General features: G+C 41.4%; 1 protein-coding gene across 4 annotated transcripts in view; it reads left to right on the top strand.

The window, feature by feature from the left end:
- The window catches only part of DCLK2 (doublecortin like kinase 2), a 140,156-nt gene that overhangs the window by 67,821 nt on the left and 50,118 nt on the right, over nt 1-22,217 (top strand). For all 4 annotated transcript variants that reach the window (XR_013813607.1, XM_079772873.1, XM_079772872.1 and 1 more), the window contains exons 3-4: nt 13,231-13,333; nt 16,467-16,565. Coding sequence is in view for 3 of the 4 variants with exons in the window: in XM_079772873.1 (XP_079628999.1) it covers nt 13,231-13,333; nt 16,467-16,565 (202 nt within the window). In the remaining variant the exon portion in view is untranslated. The remainder of the gene's footprint in view (nt 1-13,230; nt 13,334-16,466; nt 16,566-22,217) is intronic.

Raw genomic sequence — 22,217 nt, 5'->3', positions numbered from 1 at the left:
CTCTCCCCGGGAGGGAGCGAAGTGTGCCCTCTTCACCTCTTCTTAAGTGCTGCGCCTAACTGGGAGGATGGGAGGATGGGTGTGTGTGTGTGTGCGCGCGGACGCGTGTGTGCACGTGCGTGTGTGTGTGCTTGCTTCCTAGAAGGAACAGCGTACACTTTGGGCAGCCGAACTGAAAAAGAAAAATTGACCTTGACCTATTTCTGTAGCAGTGGGAGACTTGCATTGTCCTCACAGGCATGTGAAGATCCTTGAACTGCAGAAATGACAGCTGCAATCAGACACTTGCATTGAGGGAAACATCACGAATGATCAGGGGAGGGCTGCTCCTGGCTGAGGCTGGGAGAGGAAAGAGAGCCGAGGCGGTTCCAACAAAAGGAAGGGGGCGGGGACCGGCGGCGGGGGCCGACTTCCATGTACCACTCATGGTAGTGATGAGCGTATACTTAAATTATGTATCCCACACTGATGTTCATGATTTACAAGGGAAGGACTGCTGAACTCCTGTGATGTGGAAAGGGTTATGAATCTTCCATGAATATTAGTCCCACTGTACTGAAGGCAAGGAAGGCAGATATAACAAAACAGGACTCGACAGCAGTAAGTCCTCCAACGCTGCGCTTCAGCAACACCCAGGAAATGAGCCCGGGGACTGGCCGGCACCACCGCACCGATCAAAGGGCACCCCTCACAGACGCACCACAGACAGGCACGGGAGCATGGCCAGCCAGCCGCCCAGCCCGTGCCAGGATGGCCTTGTCACCAGCGCTTTGTGCCGTGCACTGCCCTTCCCTCGGAGAAGCCTCCTGCATCCGGTTGGCCCCGGGACGGAAGTGTTGGGATCGCTTCCCACTGCCGGACCTCTTCACCCGGTTGCTCACTGGTGTTAATATTCCCAAGGAGGTCTCCTAAGCAGTGAAGAATGCAGAAATAGTGCCTCTTTTCATAACATGTTCTTGTCCCTTCTCCACCCAGACTAGTCATGTTTATCAGAAGCTGGGAATGCCATTGAAAATTAATGCAACTAGTAGACACTATTTAAAAACTTATTTTTAAATTATAATTGATGTACAATATTATATTAGTTTCAGGTGTACAGCATAGTGATTAGACATGTATATGCCTAGGAAGTGATCAGCATGGTAAGTCTTCTACCCAACTGGCACCATACATAGTTTTTGTGATTATTGTGACTATATTCCCTATGCTGTGCTTCACATCCTGTGACTAATTTTACAACCGGCACCCTTTTTACTCATCCCCCACCCCCTTACACTTCGTTCTCATTTGTTTTATGGCAATGCTTCATTTTAGAAGGGGAACCTGGCTTTTCAAAACAGGAGCATACTCACTTCAGAATGCCGTGTTTCTGAATAAATCATGAAATAATGTGGGGTGTTGTGTGTTTTTTTTAGTGAAGATGGCACTTTAAAAAATACATGGCACACTTTGCTCATCAGGTTCCTGTGCTGGTGAGACAGCCCAGGAGGATTTCAGCCACAGGCAGTTACCTGCCTTCACACTCCAAACACTGTTAGGGAGGTGCTGCCGAGACCACCACGCGCCGAACGGAAGCAGGGACTGTCGTCCTGAAATGGGAGAGCAAAGGTGGAACTCACTTCTTGCTCTGTGAGCGAGTCCTCCTGTAGTGGGAGGGACACGAGACAGGTGTTTCCATGGAGGGGGATTGGGACTCGAGCCAGACTAAGGCAGAACAGGGGAGAGAAGGAGGCGAGGGACAGGGCTGTCCTCCTCCCGACTGGAACTCGCCCCTGCTCCCCGGCCGGGGCTGCTCCCCAGGGACCTTGTGGTCCATTTGGCCAAGCCTCACATCTGTGAAGGTTGCATGTTTAGTCTTTAAAACTCACCTAATGCATTTATATGGCAGTAATGTATGTGTATTTCCATAATTTGTCGCCCTACACGCAGACTCGATCACGGGTACCGTAGCCCACTTTGCATTTTCTCGCGTGTTAGTAAGGCGAAGTGGCCCTTTCCTGCTCGGCTCCTTGCCTGTCCCCCCATGTGATCCTCTTGTCTGTGGTGCTCCTGACACTGCGGTCTCCACGGGGTCCCGTTGGTCTTTGTCCTTGCTGTGTGCTGGGAGTACTCCCTCCTGTTGTCTACGGTGCTGGAGACACACCCGTCGTGCTGGTGCAGGGTAGGTGGATGGAGTTTATTGCGGCAATAACGTTTGCTTACGTTTGGGGCCCTGCTAGTGTTTAAATCCACACCACTGTGCAGCCATGCCTCCCTCTCCTTCTCACATCTGTTTTCTGCCTAAGCCCTCTGGTTCTCCATAGACGTCTCCATGCATCTGCTGGTGGTAAAAGCTGCCCCTCCCCCCTCGTGAATCTGCCACCATGAGCTGCTGAACCTGGCGCCCTGCCTCTGTGCTCCTCATCCACTCATTCATCCAATCAATAGTTCCCGAGTGTCCCCGATGCTGAGTACTCTGGGTACCACAGGGAGACGGATAGACAGTCTCCAGGTGCCGGATGTTTTCCCCATCCTCCGTGGCTGCTCCAAGCTCATGCTGACCTGCTTAAGCCCCCATCTTGATATTCCATCTGGCCATGTGCACCTGCCCAGGTTCCCAAGGTACCTTGCCACGCTACAAGAACCCCAGGGTGACTTCTGTTTACACTGATGGGGAAATAATGTGCCAAATTGTCTTCCTGGAGAGAGGCCTTAAAGCCGTGGCGAGGCAGGGTGTTCTCTAGGTCACTCAGGTGCCACGATGGATTGGCAAATAGCCAAGGAGGGAAGAGGCTCTTCTTTTCAGGCGGATAACAGCCTCCTTGTTGGGAAGGGGATAATCAATCCCAGCTGGAGAAGAGAGACCACATTCCCTTTGCTTTTCCATTCACATCTAATCTCCTGACATGAGTTTCTGACATGAGTAGCATTCTTGCCCAGACTCGGGGCCCCAGGGAGGGAATGGTTATTTAAGACAGCTGGCTCCCCAAGCAAGACATAGAACTTGATGATAAATGCTTACAGACAACTTCCCTTCCTCACTGGTCCCAGTCCCAGTTTAATGGACACCCCTGGAGATTTGCAAATAATAATAATAATAATAAATACATAGATGTTTCTTTGAAAGAATATCATGTCTCTGGATGCAAGGAAAAGATAAGAAATTCTGCGTGCATGCAGTTCATCAGTATTTCCCGGCTTACGGAATTCTTCAGGGAGGGATTCCTTTTATGCATTCCCTGTGACACAGAAGTTTCCTGTGCCTTTAAAACCTGACTTGTGTTACAGTACCGAATAAATCTGACATACGATTTTGTTTTGTCTTCCTTTCCTTTGTCTTTAGAAAGGGGCTACATCTATGAGTTAGTAATTCTGTCACCTGGCTGGTTTTTTTTATTTTTTTCTGGAAGCATAGATATAGCTCTATCATGAATAATTTTAAGTTTTACTAATTTAAAATGTCTTTTCTTCCAGAGTTTATACTTTTTTTTTTAGGTCAAGAAACCCGGTTCTTTGGAATAGCAGTTATGCCTGAATCTCTAGAGGGAAATGTCAGGCACTTGCTGCCCGTTCTGTCTCCTAATTGGAGATGAAGTCTGTGGGCAAAGAGTGAATGGCCTCACACGTTTTTCTCCCATCTGAGAACTGAGTCACTATAATAGTTATCAGATAGACATTAAAATGAACATCCTGAGGAAGTCAGATTTATTTGAAAGCATTCGGAAATATTGAGGGTGCGTAGAATTTACCTTTGTAATTTATCAAAAGTAAATAATCATGTTAAATGGTAAAATGATACTTTTTAAAAAACAGAAACTTTAGGAATAGATCAGTGAGCTAAGAAAAAGGGGGGGGGGGGGTAGAATAAGTAAGAAAAACCAAGACCTGGTTAGGTTGTAAAATCAATACTGAGTGAGAAAAAAAAGGAAACTTCAGGATGACATATTTGGTATGATATACCATACATAAAATTTTTACAACACACTAAACAAAATTCCTGGTTGTCTGTGGACATACACATCTGTAACACAAAGTCTAAACACATGGTTTGGAAGGACCCAAGAAAATACGTGATAGAATGTTCCTGGATTGGCGAGGAAGGAAGTGAGGGAGAGAGGAAAAATTGGGCTGGGGACCAGGAACAAAAGAGATTTTAACTGATAATGTTTTATTTCCCTATATTAATGGGATCCAAGGCAAACATGAAAAAATATTTGTTAATTCTGGGGGCTGGACATTTTTGCGGTACTCTTTGGTCCTAAATTACTTAAGTATATAAATTATCTTAAAATGAAAACTAACAAAGGATTTTTCTACCTTTATTCTAAAGTTCCACATAAATGTAAGAAGAGGTGCACAATCAATAGACATGGCCCTTCTATGGGTATTTGCATTTATTTTAAATGTTTTTATTGATTGTATGTTTCTCTCTCATAAAAAAATCATTTTGTTGCTCTACTCATTTATGCATTCACTGGTGGACTCTCCTTGTGCCCTAATGGAGGATCAAACCTGCAACCTGGTGTATTGGGATGATGCTCCAACCAACTAAGCCACCCGGCCAGGTGTTTTTTAGAGCAGGTCTTGATAAACCAATGAACCTGACTGCTGAGCTACCCAACTAAGTATTTATTTTAACAACTTGCAAATCAGTTGTATGTTAGGGAGACAAGTTTTGGCTGTGTATCAGGAACAGGTGCCTTCTAAACAGAAAAATCTAATTGTGGTCTTTGCCTCAGCCAATATCAGTTTCATGTTTCAAAATGTTGCCATGAATGATTCGAATGGATGGCATGCTTTTCGTTTCTGACTAGCCACAGGCACGTAACTTATTCAGAGGATTTCTTTGGCTGTAGAAGTGAGACCTTCTGAAGACCGCCCTGGGGAAATTTTCTCTCCTTGCTTTTCATGTGGGATTGATATTGGTTTGAAAATGAACATTGTGATTGAAATGAAATTTTATCTGTCATGTGAAAGTAGATGCAGCTAGAGAAATCAAAGTCTTATGTTTTCTGCAGCCCAGAAATGCCCCCATTTATTTGGACTCAGAACTTACCTACTTATCAGGCTGACCCACACTATCAACAAAACAACAAGAAAGCCCACTGAATGGGAGAACATATTTGCCAATGTTATCTCTGATAAGGGTTTAATCTCCAAAATTTACAGGGAACTCATACAACTTAACAAAAAGGAAGATAATCCAATCAAAAAAATGGGCAAAGAACCTTAATAGACACTTTTCGAAAGAGGACATACAGAAGCCCAAGAGACATATGAAAACATGCCCAAAGTCACTAGTCATCAGAGAGATGCAAATCAAAACAATGAGGTATCATCTCACAACTGCCAGAATAGCTGTCATCAACAAATCAACAAACGGCAAGTGCTGGAGAGGGATGTAGAGAAAAAGGAACCCTCGTGCACTGCTGGTGGGAATGCAGACTGGTGCAGCCACTGTGAAGAACAGTATGGCGTGCCATTTGACTCAGTAATCCCACTTCTAGGAATATATCCCAAGAAAACAGAAACACCAATCAGAAAGGATATATGCACCCCTATGTTCCTAGCAGCACAATTTACAATAGCTAAGATTTGGAAACAGCCTAAATGCCCATCAGCAGATGAGTGGATTAGAAAACTGTGGTACATCTACACAATGGAATACTACACTGCTGTAAAAAAGAAAAGGAACTCTTACCATTTGCAACAGCATGTATGGAACTGGAGAGCATTATGCTAAGTGAAATAAGCCAGTCAGAGAAAGATAAATCACATGATCTTACTCATTTGTGAAATATAATGAACAACATAAACTGATGAACAAAAATAGATACAGAGGCAAAGAAGCATCGAACAGTCTGTCAAACTACAGTGGGAAGGCAGGGGAGGGTTGTGGGAGGGGTGCGAGATCAACTGAGGGACTTGTATGCATGCATATAAGAATAACCAATGGACACAAGACAGTGGGGGGGAGGGAGGGCATGTGCCCAGGGGTAGGGGAGGCTGTGGGGAGGTCAATGGGGGGGGGGGGGGGAAAGGGAGACATATGTACTATTATTTGTAATACTTTAAACAATAAAAAAAAGTAAAAAACAAACAAACAAAAAAACAACAAACTAGGAAATACACAGAGGGAAGGAACTTTGTCATTAGACAGTGGAATTGGGGCACTAAAGTTTATTTTCTTTCCTTCCAAAGTCTCTAACCCTCACCCAGTTTACTCTTATTATACACTAATTTTTTTTAACTAGAAATACCTCTCCCTAAGCCCACCAAATATTAAGTGCCCAAAGTTAGAAGTGGGCAGAGGAGCTGCTTAAAGGGTCATGGGGGATCTTTTTGATGTAAGAGGTGCAAGTTCAGAGCATGATGGCAAGGGAGGAGAAAAATAATTTTATTAAGATGAAAGAAACCTTAAAAGGGACATGATTTTTTTTTTCACATAGGGATGATTTTCCTATAAACCGAAATAGCCCTATAGTAGACCATAGTAACGTGTTTGTGCTGACAGTACTGAGTGGTCGATGTTTCTCAGAACAAGTGTGGAATTAATCGACGAAGTTGTTTCATACCACCTTAACTGATGGTTCTTCTAGTCTCTATTCCAAGGAAGGTCTTAGCTACCTGGATGCGCTCACCATATGCTAAACTGAAGCTAAAGGTGTAGACTAATCCGAGGATGGGTTTTTGTGAGCAGAGAATATATTTCTGGAAAATGTTGGTGGTTTTGCCTTTATGTTAAAAATTTAAAGGTTATAATAGTAATAACATATTTATACTCTTACAATTTCTAGTTTGGCAGCAAATGGAGTCCTATTCTAAAACCATATGAAGCTAACTTGTGCTTTTAATTTGTTTTCAGAAAGAGTTAGCCAATTTGTTTGAAGATATCAATTTCAGAACATACTCATTATTCCCTAAAGTATAGAGGTTGGCCCGAACTTGTGCTGACCTTATGACATTACTTAGAAGTTGATCCTTTTAAAAAAATTCTAGATTTAAGCTTGCATACTTTTCATTCATTTACTCATAAAAGTAAGACAGAGAAAAATGGTCTGGTTATTTAGGTTTTAGACAAGTATAAAAACTTCTCTGACTTAATAAACTGTCTTCTGTTGTTTTTCGTAGATTTTAAATCACACTCTTTTCTTCCTTAGGGAGACATTGTGTGATCAAGTACAAAGTCAGATAGGCAGCATTCAGATCTCAGCTCCTCCCTTACTGGCTGTGTGACCTCAAACAATTTACTGAACCTCTCTGAGCCTTTGTTTCTTTTTGTGTAGAATGGGAATCAGATGCCAACTTCACTAGGTTGTTTTGAGGGCAAGTGCAAGTCATGTGTAAATGAGACTCCTTGTGTGTAATGTATAGTTAGGTATTCCGTGCTGGTTCCCTTTCCCTTCCTGTTGGAAACAGAGATTTGGGTTAGAAAATGTCGCCTTTCACTTTGGTTCCCATTCACCTCTTCTGTAACTCTGATGATTTCCCTTTTTGTTTATTATTTGAAGTTAACTGAGTCCCAGAGAGTGTTGACTCAGGTTCTGGTGACATCTGTATGAAAACGTTTAGCTCCAGACGTGACAATTAGAGGAAGTCTCCCGGTGGTTGGCTTAATAGGTTTCCTCTGACTTCCTGACCGAATTCTTCTAAAATTTTGCTCCAGCCTCCCTCCCTTAGTGGAAAGCTCTAGAGCAGATTTGGAACTTTTCCCTGAGGGAATTAAAACGGGGGCCCTCAGTGGGGGCAGTCAGAGGGTCAGCTTCGAAATTACCTATTTAATAGGAAGAGTGGTCATTGTCTCTGCTCCCAGAATACATTTGGTAGCTGAATATCTATGAATTTTTCAAGACCCTTCCATCCTGTGGATAGAGATATTTACTGAAACCAATTTGTTGTTCTCAAGATTCTATGATTAGTCATGATTAGTGAATAGTCATTATGAGGAGACTATAGTGGGAGGAGGAAGGTTAGATCCAATATTTTTTAATGGAAGCAAACCAAATGCAGGGAGTTGTCTGTAGATGCAATTAAGAAGCTTTTTACTGTAAGTACTGCCATCTTTTAGCTTCAGTTCTGTTTCCATGGCAACCAGATGGTGGGTGAGTGCCAGGCTGAATGGTTTTACAGGAAGCTGAAAAACATTGCTATTCTGAGTAGCTGGCTTTTTGCTGTAGAACGGGATCCTTCTCTTACTGTATGCCCGCCAACATTTACTGGGAACAAAGCAGGGTATTTATGCTAATTATATTCTGAGTGGAGAGTAAAGAAATGGAGAGAGAATCTGAGCCCCTGCTTGCTGCTCTGTGAATTTGGTTTTCTGGTGTTGTTCCTAACATTTTGGAGGAACCAAATGACTTAACCTTTTCTTTATTTCAGATATGGTTTCCCCATTTTAGCAGATTTTATATTCTAGAGATAGAACTGGTTTAAAAAGGTGGTGGTGGTGGGGGGGGGGGTGTCTGGGATAATGTTAGTTATGGTGAACTCAGTCTGCTGAGCTGATGGCTTTTAAGGATCTGCAAGGGCAGTATTTTTTTTTTTAATGTCCCCTGCTAGCAATAGACAGATAACGGCTCAGAAGCTATTAGGCTTATCCTTTATTGTATGTTAATATTGTCATTTGGATTTTCTTTACATCTTTAAACGCTGTATTTCTATTTGTTTGCATGATGGAAAAAATATGGTAGAGAAGCCTTTGGGAGGAGTCAAAATTAAGTGCAGTTCCCTTTTGACAATTTATGACTTGTAACGTGACCATTCTTAGGAAGAAACAATAAGGATATCAATGCAGTTCCATTAAAAGCTTATGTAATAATTTTAATTTCAAATATAAGCCACTTACTAGACTTCTTTTCTGAGCTTCTTCAAATGCTCTTTAGAAGTGAGCTAGAAAAAAATATTTTTTTTTTGTTTAATTACTCTTCAGTAGCCACAACCCTTTAAAGCTGAATGATGAAAGCATTTAATTTCAACAGAAGGTGTGGACTTTCATATTTCTCTCTCTCTCTCTCTCTCTCTCTCTCTCTCTCTCTCTCTCACACACACACACACACACACACACACACAGTTAAAATAAAAGAAAATCTATAGAAAAATTCCAAGGTGCATTTTATACTCCTGATATCCATCATTAACATTATTTTTTTTCTACAAAATGTGGTCTTTGTTCTGCGAGATAGACATTTCAAGGGTGCTAAGATTTTGACCCTGACTGTATTTAGATAAGTTGATGCCAGTTTAAGCTAGTCTCTCACTGAGATCCAATGATGTTTCTTTTGCATTTTTATCAGATCTTGGAACTGTTAAATCAAATACACTTGGAAAGTACCTCAGGAGCCCGTTATTAAATACAACCTCAGGTCTCTGAATTCCAACAAATGGAAGATTGAATAGTGAATTACTTTGCTTTGAATCCCCTCTACTGAATGGCTCTAGTAGTAGATTTCACAAGTATCTTTTTCTCAAAACACCCTAAAATAATGACGAAAGACATTTAATTCCTCAATTAGAGCTTATGTGATCTAAAATGAGTTTTCAGAAAGTTACTTGAAGGTGTCTAGAGCCAAAATTTGATCAACTCTTTGAAGAATAACTTCATTAAGGAGCTAACGGATGTGACTGGTGTGTTCAAGGAGCTTATAGATTATCTTGGCTTAGAAAGCCAACATAAGTCCTATAGCAAGGACTACCTTGCATGCTACTGCGTTGATAGGAATTCACAGAAAGAGTGTAGATGTCTCCTCTAGAGAGGGTTCCCTAGAGGAAGAGGGACTCGAAGCATTTTTTTATTTCAAAAGAAATGCATTTAACAAAGCCTGCATGTTAGGTGCCATGTACTCTGCTAGAATTATAGTGATGAGCTAGACAAGGATCCTGTATGTATGCAGCTCAGAGTCCGCTGAGACGTCTGGACACAAAACCAGATCATTACCTCAATGGTATTGTCTATGTTGGACAAATTACAGAGCCTTGAAGGAACACCTGGATGTGGAGGACATGAAGATTTTGTTGAAGATTTCTTTGACTGAACTTGAACAGAAATAAATCCCAAGTGGGCAATACTGTTTACCTACTTAAAATAGTGTTCCTTTTTTCCCCTCTCCAGAAGAGTGCACTCCACTTTTCCAAAAGAAGTCTCCAAAAATATAAATATGTAAGCTTTTCTTAGAAACAAAAACAGACTTCAGAATTTCGTAGGAAGAAGAGCTCTTAGAGAAAGCCAACCTGCTTTCCCATCCTCTCCTTTGTAGCTCTGGAAAGGGAAAGAAATAACACCATTTCCAAAGAGCGCCAATGGGTCGGGAAATGGGGACCTCCTCTGGTTCACAATGCAATGTGCAGGGAAGATGGCAATCCCGTGTCCTCTACCTTTTTTATTTTGAGGAAAGGATTTTCTGTGCTCCTAGTATGTGCATAGAATTTTAAGTCTTTGTATCCGTTTCTGTATCCTTTAATAGAGACCAAATAGGGAAAGAAAAAGAAAAGTGGTTGTGACAAACTAGCACTGAAATTATAGCTGCCACCTATTCCCCTTGACCTAATTAATCTGTCTACCGAAGGACCGAAAAATTACTGTTTTTAAATGGCCCACATTCATTTGGAGAGCTTAGATATGCTCCCATAGATACATTATTTCTCAGTTGGACGTCTCCCCATTAGATACTGCTGATTGCTTTAATTTCGTACCTTAGCAGAAATATTACTTTCCCCTCATTTGTGTCGCTTTCTCTTATAAGCCACATAACATCCATTATCCCTGAAGAGCTTCTTGCATTGAAGAAGAAATTAAAAGCAAACAGGAGGTCTTCTAAACTGATACCCTTTCCCTTACCCTTGTTAAAAATGACTTTGAGACATTATTCATGGTATTGCTATTTTTTTTTTCCGAGTCAGATGTAGTGACATGGCCCCTAACTCAAGGTTACATTTCAGTTTTTTAAAATTTTATGATAAAAGGAACAGACAGACCACCAGTGTTAAAGAATAAGAAATACGTTTTAAGATAGAATTATTTGAGTGTCCAAACATATGAAATAGTCTTAGCTATTGAATATTTTATGGGATGCTATTTTCATTGTTATTTATTCTTTGTACTTCCTTATTTCATTAGTCTCCTAGTGCAACATTTTGCACTGAAATTATTAATTTTCTTGTCCATCTCCATGACTAGACTGTGTGCTCCTTGTCTTCTGTTTATGCCTGGCATATAGCTGGTACTTGATCAAAGTCAGAATGCATATACAACAGTAAATTAATATGGCTCCCATTGGGGAGAGAGAGAGTTATCTTAACTTACATTAGACCCTGGGCATTTTGTTAGATGTTTTCACTTTAAAAAATATCAACTGAGTTTGGAGCACCGCTAGCAACAGTGAAACATGTAGTCCCATGTACTTGTGAAATTCAACCACAGGAAATAAATAATTGCATTACTTGGTGGTGAAGATGGCAAAGTAGATGGCATCTGTGGCACCACCCACCCCAGAGAAATTATTCTGTGTCTGTGAACTCAGTTCCAATAGGAACAACTCCATACCAAGCCACAGTTCCACCAACAAAAATGTATTGAGCATTCAGCAAAGCTAGAACTCTACTAGAGCCTAGGAAATGATGACCAGGAAGTATATGTGCTCATCTGGAGGTCATGGCACTAAAGAGTGGTCAGAAAGGCAACTCTGGCTGAGGACCAGCAGGAGGGGAAATACAGTGGCAAGAGCCAGCACTGAGGTAGACGTGACCCAAACGTCATCCATAAGCAGGACTGGATAAACACAATGCTGTATATGCATGTAACTGAGTATTCCTTCAGCCATAGAGAGGAATGAAGTACTGAGATGTGCTCCAACCTTGTAAACACGCTATGTGAAAGATACCGGTTGCAAAATGCCATATGTTGTATGGTTTTATTCATAGGATATGTCCAAAGTAGGCAAATCCATACAGAAAGTATTTTATGGGTGCTTAGGGATGAGGAGAGGGAAGCCTGGAGAATGACTGTTAATGGACATGGGATTGCTTTTTAGGTGATGAAAATACTCTAATAGGTTTGGTGATGGTTGCAGAACTCTGAATATACTAAAACCAGCACGTTGTATACTTTAAATGAGCAAACTGTATGGTACATGAGTTACGTCTCTATAAAGCTGTTTCACAAAAAAGAACCACCAGCCCTGTGCAGATAGGGAATGCAAGGTAGTGTTGATGTGGCTGAGGTGGAAGTATGCAGGAGAAATGACAAAGACAAGAGTTGGGGGAGGGGGGACGGGAGGAGGGGTCTGGCAGGTCTGTCCTGGGTGCCCTAAGAAGGAGCATCATCTTGTCCATGAAGGAAGCCCCTCGGTGATGTGTGGTCACCCTGGTACCTTTGAGAGACAGAATATAGCATTGCAATATTTTCTTTCCACACCTGTGAGAACAGTGATGCCTGAAACTAGGGGAGCAGTGAATACTGGGATTTAGGAACCCCGTAAATGTCCTGGTATCACAGTGCTGTGTTCAGGCCACCCTCATTTTATTTAATCATGACCCCAAGGCATGAAAGTAGTGATGCTGCCAATTCAGATAGCCAAAGAGAAGGCATAGTGCTTCCTTTAAGTGAAAGGGTGTGTATGTATAGAGTTTGGTACTACAATCCAAAGTTTCAGGCATCCATTGAGGGGTCTTGAAACGTACTCCTCCCCCCTGCCCCCCCGCAGATAAAGGGAGAATCCTGTACTTTTCCAACCAGTTTTCATACATGAATCCCCAAATACCCAAAGGTTCACTGTACCAGAGGGACAGAGAGTCATGGCCAGGGTGCCATGCTGGGAGGTGGAGCTGCTGGGAGAGTGAGGAAGGGTAGGTAGTAAAGAGACTAAACAAAGAGCAGAGACCCCTATACACCCCAGCTTTGCTGCCCGTTAGTCAGAAACCTGGAAAACATCGCTCTACCTTGTGTGTGTGTCCTTGACCTCCCGGGTAGACAGGAATATTGGTACTGGCTGTGACCACCTCATTCTGGTGTTCTGAGGTCAGGAGACACTCCGAAAGCACCTTATGAAGAGTAAAATTCTTGGAAATGTGATACCAAACAGCTTTTCGTTCCAACTCAATATTATAAATGAGGCATAAACATGTATTTAATTTGGGCTGCTTTGTTCGTAATAAAGCATGTCCCACCTAAAAAAAAAATGTATTTAATGTTGCTGACTTTTTATTTCACTTCTAACCTTTCTAATTTGTTTCTCGGATGTGATTTTTTTTTTCTAGGTTACTTGCCTGCAAGACTTTTTTGGTGATGATGATGTTTTCATTGCATGTGGACCTGAAAAATTCCGTTATGCCCAAGATGACTTTGTCCTGGATCACAGCGGTAAGGCAGTTCCTGGACCACCTCTGTGACCCTGAAACAGGGCTTTGGGATGTAGTGCTGCACGTGGGGCATGTTACGTGGTCCTTAGCCCATCTTTGAAGAAAGATGGCATTGGCAGCACTCTCTTTGAATTAATGGAAGTAGAGAATAAAATCAGAGTATTTACCTAGTTATGAAAAAAAAAACAAAAAAACAACTAACCCCAAGTCAATAGTTAAGTAAATTTCATTTTTAGCAATTTTGTTCTATCTCTTTACTGCATTATTTTGCCTTAGAAATGAATTTCCTGCCCTCTTTCAGAATGGGGGCTGGTTGTGCTACCTTAATTGTATGGATAGTGTTGAACTTGAAACAGTCAGTTGTACATTTTCCATGTCCATAAAGAGATTTAAAAAATAACTAAGTTGTTAATGATTTTTACCTTACTGTTTTGCTTATAACTTTAGAAAAGCAATAACATGTATTGTTTATATATGCAGAAAAATAATGCAATTGTCATTGATGGGGTAGGATAATTCTTTTCTTTTTATTTTAGCCAATAGATGGAGTTTTCAATTAATTAGCAATAACCTTGGTAATTTCCAATGTTATAGTTTCTGGAAATATTGCTTTAAATTTAAACCTATTACAGTAATAGTGATTATTTCCACCAGTGAAATCAATTTCATCTGTAACAAGGTAAAATCATACAGGCATAACATTTTACAGAGAAGAGGAATATTAGAAATACAATCTCATGCTTTAAGTTCATGAATGAGGGAAGTTTTTCAAAAATTAGACTCAGGGGGACGCCTTCCATTTGTAGTGATTCTGACAGTCCAGAATTAGAGAAACATATTACCAAATAAATATGACGATCCATTGACTTTTAAAAATTCAAGATGGTCCATTCTGTAGAACCAAACTTCCTATGTAATCCCCTCTGCCTCGTCCTCCCTCTTTCACAGTTGCCTCGGGGAAATTTATCTACCTTGTGCTTGTGGTTCATTGATCTCCTTTTTTTGTTTTCCTATTGTATCTTTCACTGCTGCCAAATTTCTTTGAATGTTTCTGTACTGTCTTACATAATCTCTTGGACTGGCCCTGCTTTAAACTGGTAATATGACTGCAAAGTCCTTAAAGAATTGCAGGTGATGTCCTTTCCTAAGACCCAGGTAACGTTCTCCCCGATTCTCAGGGATGATTAAGGTTGCACAAAACATGCATTTACATGTCATCTGTATTTTATATCTTTCTTGATGTTAGCATAATTTCATTTCACAGTACTTCTTTGATGTCCATCTTGGTCATTTTGAAAGTTGAGACACTGAAACTCAATGCTATGCTCTAGGGTTACAAAGTTAATTTGATTAACAACAAAAACAACAATAACGAAACATGTATTGAGCACTTGCTGTGTACTCGCCAGCATTGTACTCGGTTGACATATATGCTATAAACATTCCTAAGCTAGTTGGATCATTGGTAGTTTTAGCTACAGAAAGACTCGTTAGAGAGAAGTGGAAGCTACTGATTGCTTCCCTCTCAATGGCTAATTCCTGAACCTTCTGCAAACTGGGGTGACAATAGTGGCCTTTTCACAAGATTCTGTGAGGATTAAATGAGTTCAGATATAAAGCAATTAGAAGGGTACTTGGTTACATAGTATGTGCTATGCTGTTGTTCATATTGTTATTATACCACCACCATCAGGTCTCAAAATTTTGCAATGGAAGCAGGTCTCAGACCTAATTCTCCCAAGGGTACACTTATTAGGAGGCAACGTTTTTTTCAAAGTCAGCCATTTAACTTGGGTTGTAATCTTGATGAAATCCCAACTATGTCCTGTTAAGACCAGTTAACCTAGTCTTAGTCAAGTAACACAACCCTCAGAGCTGGAAGCAGGACTCAGATTCCTAATCCTGGGCTGTAGTTCTGAGCTTCTAGTACTGGCTCTGTAGGTTTAGATATCCTGCTCATAAGAGTGGCAGTGCCTTTAAGATGTTTCTGACTCATTCACACACCACTCCCTTCAATGGTGGAATATTTAGTAACATCCAAAGGCTGATTAACTGAACTGAAGTTGCTACAGCCCCCTCCCTGGGAGGTTTTGATTGGAGTCTTTCAAATGCTAACCATTGTCCCCTGGTGTGTATATGCCTGATTAGTGTATTTCACATGTTAATTTATTGCCCCTGAGGTATCCATTAAAACCAACCCACATTTCAATCATCTTACATAAATTGAAATATTTTAATGCAAATTACAGACAGTATGTTATCTAATTTAATCCTTAGAACAATCCTGTGATGCAGATTTTATTTTTATGCCATTTCGAGGGGGGAAAAATGAGATTTAGAGTCTAACCATAGTCCCCTAGTTCCGTGGTCCGCAAACCGGCTTGCGAGCCAGCCACGTGTGGCTCTTTGGCCCCTTGAGTGTGGCTCTTCCACAAACTACCACGGCCTGGGCGAGTCTATTTTGAAGAAGTGGCGTTAGAAGAAGTTTAAGTTTAAAAAATTTGGCTCTCAAAAGAAATTTCAATCGATGTACTGTTGATATTTGGCTCTGTTGACTAATGAGTTTGCCGACCACTGCCCTAGTTGACCAAGTCAAATCCATGATTCATCCAAAATCTGTCATGAATTTAAAAGCTATGTTCTTAATTATTCCAGTCAGAACTGCTTACGTTAGCTGTAATTAGCTCTGATACCCTACATGTTATTTGGCTATTTATGGGAAGACCAAAGTTACTGTTTAAAGTTAGTTTCCTCCTGTTTCGTGCTCCACACTTTGGAAAGATGGGACAGGAAGGGGTTCATAAATTGGGGTTCTACATACCCTTTCAACATACGTTCAAGATTTGGAAAGAATAGTAAAAGTGTAGCTTCTGCCTACCCATGCTGCGTCTAAACACCATTGCACGTGTTTAGGTTAGGATTTGTGTGTGTATCAAGTTAGGACACTGGGCTGTCTGTGTCCATCTGGAATAATGAGGTGATGTTACAGATGTGTAGTCTCAAGGTGTACTTTTCGGATGGTAATAGAAAAATGATCAGGTAATGGTTCCAGGCAGGCAACTGCTTTCCCATGTGACCTTCCTCTGGCTAGTATTAACACCAGATCTATTGAATGCACTTTGCTTCCTTTCTAGAATGCCGTGTCTTGAAGTCATCGTATTCTCGCTCCTCAGCTAAGTATTCTGGATCCAAGAGCCCCGGGCCCTCTCGTCGCAGCAAGTCACCAGCCTCAGGTAGTGAATGGGAGAGGAATGAGGGCCAAGGAGCCGCATCTCACTCTCCTTTTGTTTTCTTCAATGATTCTGGATCCTTGGTCTTCCCACTGCTTGTATGCATCCAGGTTCCAGAACAGCACGTAGATGACGTGATTTTTAAAACGAAAACTTGAAGTCTGTTTCTCAAAGTTGTAGTTAAGTCGCCTAAGAAACTGGCTTGTTTTGTTCTGACACATTTGTTTTAAAACAATCTTACTAGCTCAATTCTTCTGAGAAGTTTCACATTTGACCACATTTGCATTTTAAATGGTGTGCTGTATGATTGTGGACATTTTCTTCTCTTGTCAATTTAAACCTCACACATACACACACCTAGCATAACAACGTATTTACTCGATAGGTTTCCACGGGCTTTTCCTTCATCACGCAATTTAATAGTAGCAGCGACTCTTCTTAGAAAGAAGTGCTTTACTTATATAAGAGTCAGACTTCACTGTACTTCAGCTTCTCTCAGGCCCTATGCCCATAGACTTGTCATCATTTTGACTCTTTTGGCATTTAAAAAATATAAAAACGTCCATAAACATCTTGATGTATCAATCCTACAAGCTTTGTTTATAGTGTAATCATGAATAACTTAGCTGATATTACCAGGGCAGGGAATCGTTTTTTTCTGCCAAGGGCCATCTGGATCTTCACCTTATAATGTAATTCTCAGGCCCTATAAAATTCTAAACTTAAAAATTAGCCTGCTCTATTTGGTCACACATTTTAACTAACTCACCCCCAATGCCTTGGCAGGGCCTGGCCCAATAATTTCTCAGGCCTTATGTGTCCCGTGGGCCGGACGTTCCCCACCCTTGGGAAAGGCTTGTGAAAAACCATGATTTCACAATGTGGGCTATCTAGAATATGTGAAAGTAGAATCAACAACTGTCTCAAGCATCGAACTTTTTATAAAATACTGCGTTTGGGGAACCATTTTCCTTTTCCCTGCTTCCCCCTTCAGCACCCACCCCACTTTCTCTGGGCTGGGTTGGTTCACCCTTCTGTTTGTGTGCAAGTTTAAACCTGCTGAATAACCGCTCTCCTTGCTGTCTTCTCCTCCTCCTCCTCCTCTGTGTATACTGAATGTGCACAGTAAAGAGGGGTGGCCCCTACTCCAGTGCCTACTCTACAGCCAAATCCCCAGGTGAGCCATGGTTAGTATGGCTTTGTCACTCAGCTGAGTTTCTGTTGTTTTCGTTTGCCACATTTCCTTTGTTCCATTTCCATGACTGTATCTGGCTGGTCCCAGTGTGCCTCTGTGCAATACGCTATGCTTCACAGTACGGAGGACGCTTCAGCCTCCCTTACCTACAGGAGAACCAGTCGTTGTCATAAGGTCGCCAAGTGCCTGTCTGTGTGTAGTCACAGTCCTAAGCGATGGAGGAGGCACAGTGCCTCACGGGGGTTAGTTGCTAGTCAAATTTGGAAAATATCCTATTGAAAAAGATTAAAGTTTGTTGGTAATGTGAAAATGGCCACAGACACAATTGTACTATTCTGTTGTCCTCGCCTTCTTCCCGACCTTGAGCTTAATAGGCTCAATACTTTCTTTCTCTTCCGAAAAGAGTAGACAGATATGAGTATTTTTAACTGAAAGCATCTTTCTGCTGTTAAGCTTATTCGATGCTTTCTGTAAGTATCTCACACTGGGAAAGCTAACATAGTAGGAAATTTGCATAAAGGAACTGAACTGAGCTTACCTTATGGAAGATGTAGATTTTTGTCAGGTTCTTAGCTTTCATTTAGTGATAGGTTTACAGATGCTTATCCTATAGTAAAATAACAAAATAAAAGTGGGGAGAGGGTTTCCAGAATCAGGTATTATGATGATTCCAATTTTGTCTCCCTGAGATCGAAAGGGAAATTAACATACTGAACTGAAAGCATGTTTCATAGCCACATTTGTCTTTCAGACCAAATGCTTCATAAGATCTATATATATAAAAGCCTAAGCAAGTGGTCGACCATTTGACCAGTTGACCAATAGACCAGTAGCTATGATGCACACTGACCGCCAGGGGGCAGACGCTCCAACTGGTAGGTTAGCTTGCTGCTGTGGTTCGGCTGATTGGGACTGGGTGAGACGGGCTGGACACACCCTGGAACCCTCCCTGAATCCCTCCCTGACCTGCCAACCTCCTGTGGCCCCTCCCCAACTCCCGGCCCCATTGCCCTGATCAGGACTGGGCGAGACGGGCCAGATACACCCTGGAGCCCTCCCTGGCCCCAATCTTGCACTGGTGGGGTCCCAGATTGCAAAAGGGTGCAGGCCAGGCCAAGGCACCCCACCGGTGCATGAATCCATGCATCAAGCCTCTAGTAGTCTAATAAATGCATACATCTTTTTACATTGAATTGAATTTGGAATGCTTAGTAATTGATTCAAGAATCATCGCATTCCAGTACCCCAAATTTTTAACAGTCCATGTTTGGATTTGGGTTAATAGAATAGATCTTACATAAGTAAAAGGTGTGAGATTTTTTTAAAAAATACATTTTTATTGATTTCAGAGAGGAAGGGAGAGGGGAGAGAAAGAGAGAAACATCAATGATGAGAGAAAATCATTGATCGGCTGCCTCCTGCACGCCCCACAATGGGGATCAAGCCTGCAACCCAGGCATGTGCCCTGACTGTGTTATCGAACCCCGACCTCCTGGTTTATAGGTCGACGCTCAACCACTGAGCCACGTCTGCAGGGCAGGTGTGAGATTTTTAAAATCACCTTTCAGAGGGCAAGCGGCTTCTTTGTAAGAGATTAACCTCACCACACAATGCAGTTCTAAAAAACTGAGACCCCAGTCAGTTGCTGGGACTTCACTGTGATTCTGAAGGAAGTTGCTAAGCAGGGATGGGCAAAAGTAGGTTTACAGTTGTTCGAATGGAGAAAGACATGCAAGTTATGATTATTACAATAGCTTTATTCACTCCAAAGAATGTCACAGTGCTGGACCTGGAGATTATTATGTTAGGTGAAATAAGCCAGTCAGAGAAGACAAACCATCACATGATCTTACTTATATGTCAAATCTCATGAACAGAATAAACTGACCAACAAATAGGTCTGTATTTACTAATATTGTGTTCTCTTCCCCACTTCCAGCAAGGAAAGAGTTTTGTATTATTAAAAGCCACAGTACCCAGAAGTATAACTTGCTTTTATAGACTGCTTCAACTGTGGCCTACCTCTTAACCATTTGAAAAACTCCAGGGGACTGCTTGGAATTTCAAACAGAGCTAGTGACTTTGTAAAAATAATATTGTACTTTTTCAATCTTGGGACAGAAATATTCCCAAGAGTGTTGTGGTTGACTGCATTCCTCATCCAAACTCTAATGTATTGTAATAGCAAAATAGTGTGTATAAGAAGCACATAGAAGTTAATCTGGAAAACATAAGTGGGTAATAGTTACCATAATTGGAGCCTTCATAATTCTCCCTTTAGGTTTCTAGCTTGTGATGCTTTCATAATTGACCAGTATTTTTAAAAGTATTCAGAGAAACCCTAACCGGTTTGGCTCAGTGGATAGAACATTGGCCTGCGGACTGAAGGGTCCCAGGTTCGATTCCGGTGAAGGGCATGTACCTTGGTTGCGGGCACATCCCCAGTAGGGGTTGTGCAGGAGGCAACTGATTGATGTTTCTCATTGATGTTTCTAATTCTCTATCCCTCTCCCTTCCTCTCTGTAAAAAAATCAATAAAATATATTTTTTTAAAAGTATTCAGAGAAAACAAACAGTAAAGTCCCCAGGTTTATTTCTTACCTGAAGTTGAGGGAGGAGGATGGAAGCCTCACTTTGGGAGAGAATCAGGACCGTAATGGAGGTGTGGGAGCATCACAATGCCGCTGGTCCTTGCGCACCTCCCAGTGGGCGGCAGCAGTGTCAGGGAGAAGGCACCGTGGAGCCCTGACCCACGTCCCACATCCCCTCCCAAAGACCGGACAAATGTGCAAGTAAGGGATACTAAGGACTACTCATTAGAGAACATGTTTAGAACCTTCCAAATGCTATCAGGAATTTAGAGGGCTCCATGTGACAGTGTCTCTTTAGGATGAGAGTTATTTGGGGAGTGGGGGGGCGGGGGGATGTGGACGTGTAGGTACGGACAGCAGTTAAACCCTGGCAGTAAGTTTCCTTAAGAAACCCTGTTTAGGCGGGGTGTACTGTTAGGGAGATTGGTCTGCTACACAGATCACCATTGGCAGGAATTTATTTTTTCTCTTTTAGTCCCTTTTCTCCATTCCAAGGAAGGTTTTGATATTAGTGTGGTGTCTGAATATTGTTCATTGTCCATAATCATCTCTATTTTATGTGAATTCCTACCACCAGTTCCCTTTAAAGAGAATTTTAAAAAGCTATAACATTAATTGAAATGTAACTTAATTGACAAAAATCAGGGCTGTTGAATACTCTTAAAAGTTTTTAATTAATTGGATAATTACTTGTTTTGTACTTGCACTCTAAATACCCACATACATTTGTTAAGAAAATGTAGATAACTGATAATTATTTTGAGTAGTTTTAAATTAGAAAAAAATTAAAGTTTGGTAATTCAAAAGTAAATAGAACAATTTTTCGTTTTCACTGAATTTTTTTTTAATCCTCACTAGAGGACATGTTAATTGACTTTTAGAGAGAGGGGATGGGAGAGAGGAGAAGAGATTCAGAGAGAGAGAGAGAGGGAGAGAGAGAGAGATTCAGACAGTCATCTATGTGAGAGAGAAATATTGATTGGTTGCCTACTGTATATGCCCCAACTGGGGATTGAACCCACAACCTAGTTATGTGCCCTGACTGGGGATCAAATCCTCAACCCTTTGGTGTACAGGATGACACTCCAACCAACTGAGCCACCCAGCCAGGTCTTCACTGAATTTTTAAAATGAGCAATACATAGGCAAACATGACTTCATGGATCCCTATCAACCCCTGTGGACCTAGGATTTATCTAATCCCAAATACCAGATCCAGGACTTCTACCTCTACCTAAGGACTGGTGCTCATCTTTTTTTTTTAATTGTGTTTGTAATATCTGATTGGTTGTTTTTCTGTAAATATATATTTTATTGATTTCAGAGAGGAAGGGAGAAGGAGAGAGAGACATCAATGATGCGAGAGAATCATAGATTGGCTGCCTCCTGCACGCTCCCTACTGGGGATCGAGCCCGCAACCCAGGCATGTGCCCTTGACAGGAATCAAACCCAGGACCCTTCTGTCTTCAGGCTGACACTCTATCCACTGAGCCAAATCAGCTAGGGCTGGTGTTCACCTTCTTAAATCACCTAGTCAGGACCTTTATGACTGCATTTTGATTTTTATACTTATTAGCATCATTTAAAATAATAGGTGTCTGCTTTCTCATATTAAAAAAAGAAAAGGAGATGCACTTTGCTTTGCTTTCCGTAGAGATGAATGGCGGTTTTGATCTACTTTGGGCAAAAGCATTAAAGATTCATGATAAAAAAGGATTATAAATACTCCTTAGAAAAGAAAAAAAATTACACCAATATTTGATGTTAACTACCCGCTCTGTGAAATTACAGCAGACATAGATCCAGGGGAATCAATTAGGAATAAGCATGAGTCATGTGGAACTGTGTAGCAAGCATTTTGTAGTGTA

Source organism: Cnephaeus nilssonii, assembly GCF_951640355.1.
Source record: "Cnephaeus nilssonii genome assembly, chromosome: 5".
NCBI lineage: Eukaryota > Metazoa > Chordata > Mammalia > Chiroptera > Vespertilionidae > Cnephaeus > Cnephaeus nilssonii.
This window is presented reverse-complemented; position numbering and strand designations above follow the sequence as displayed.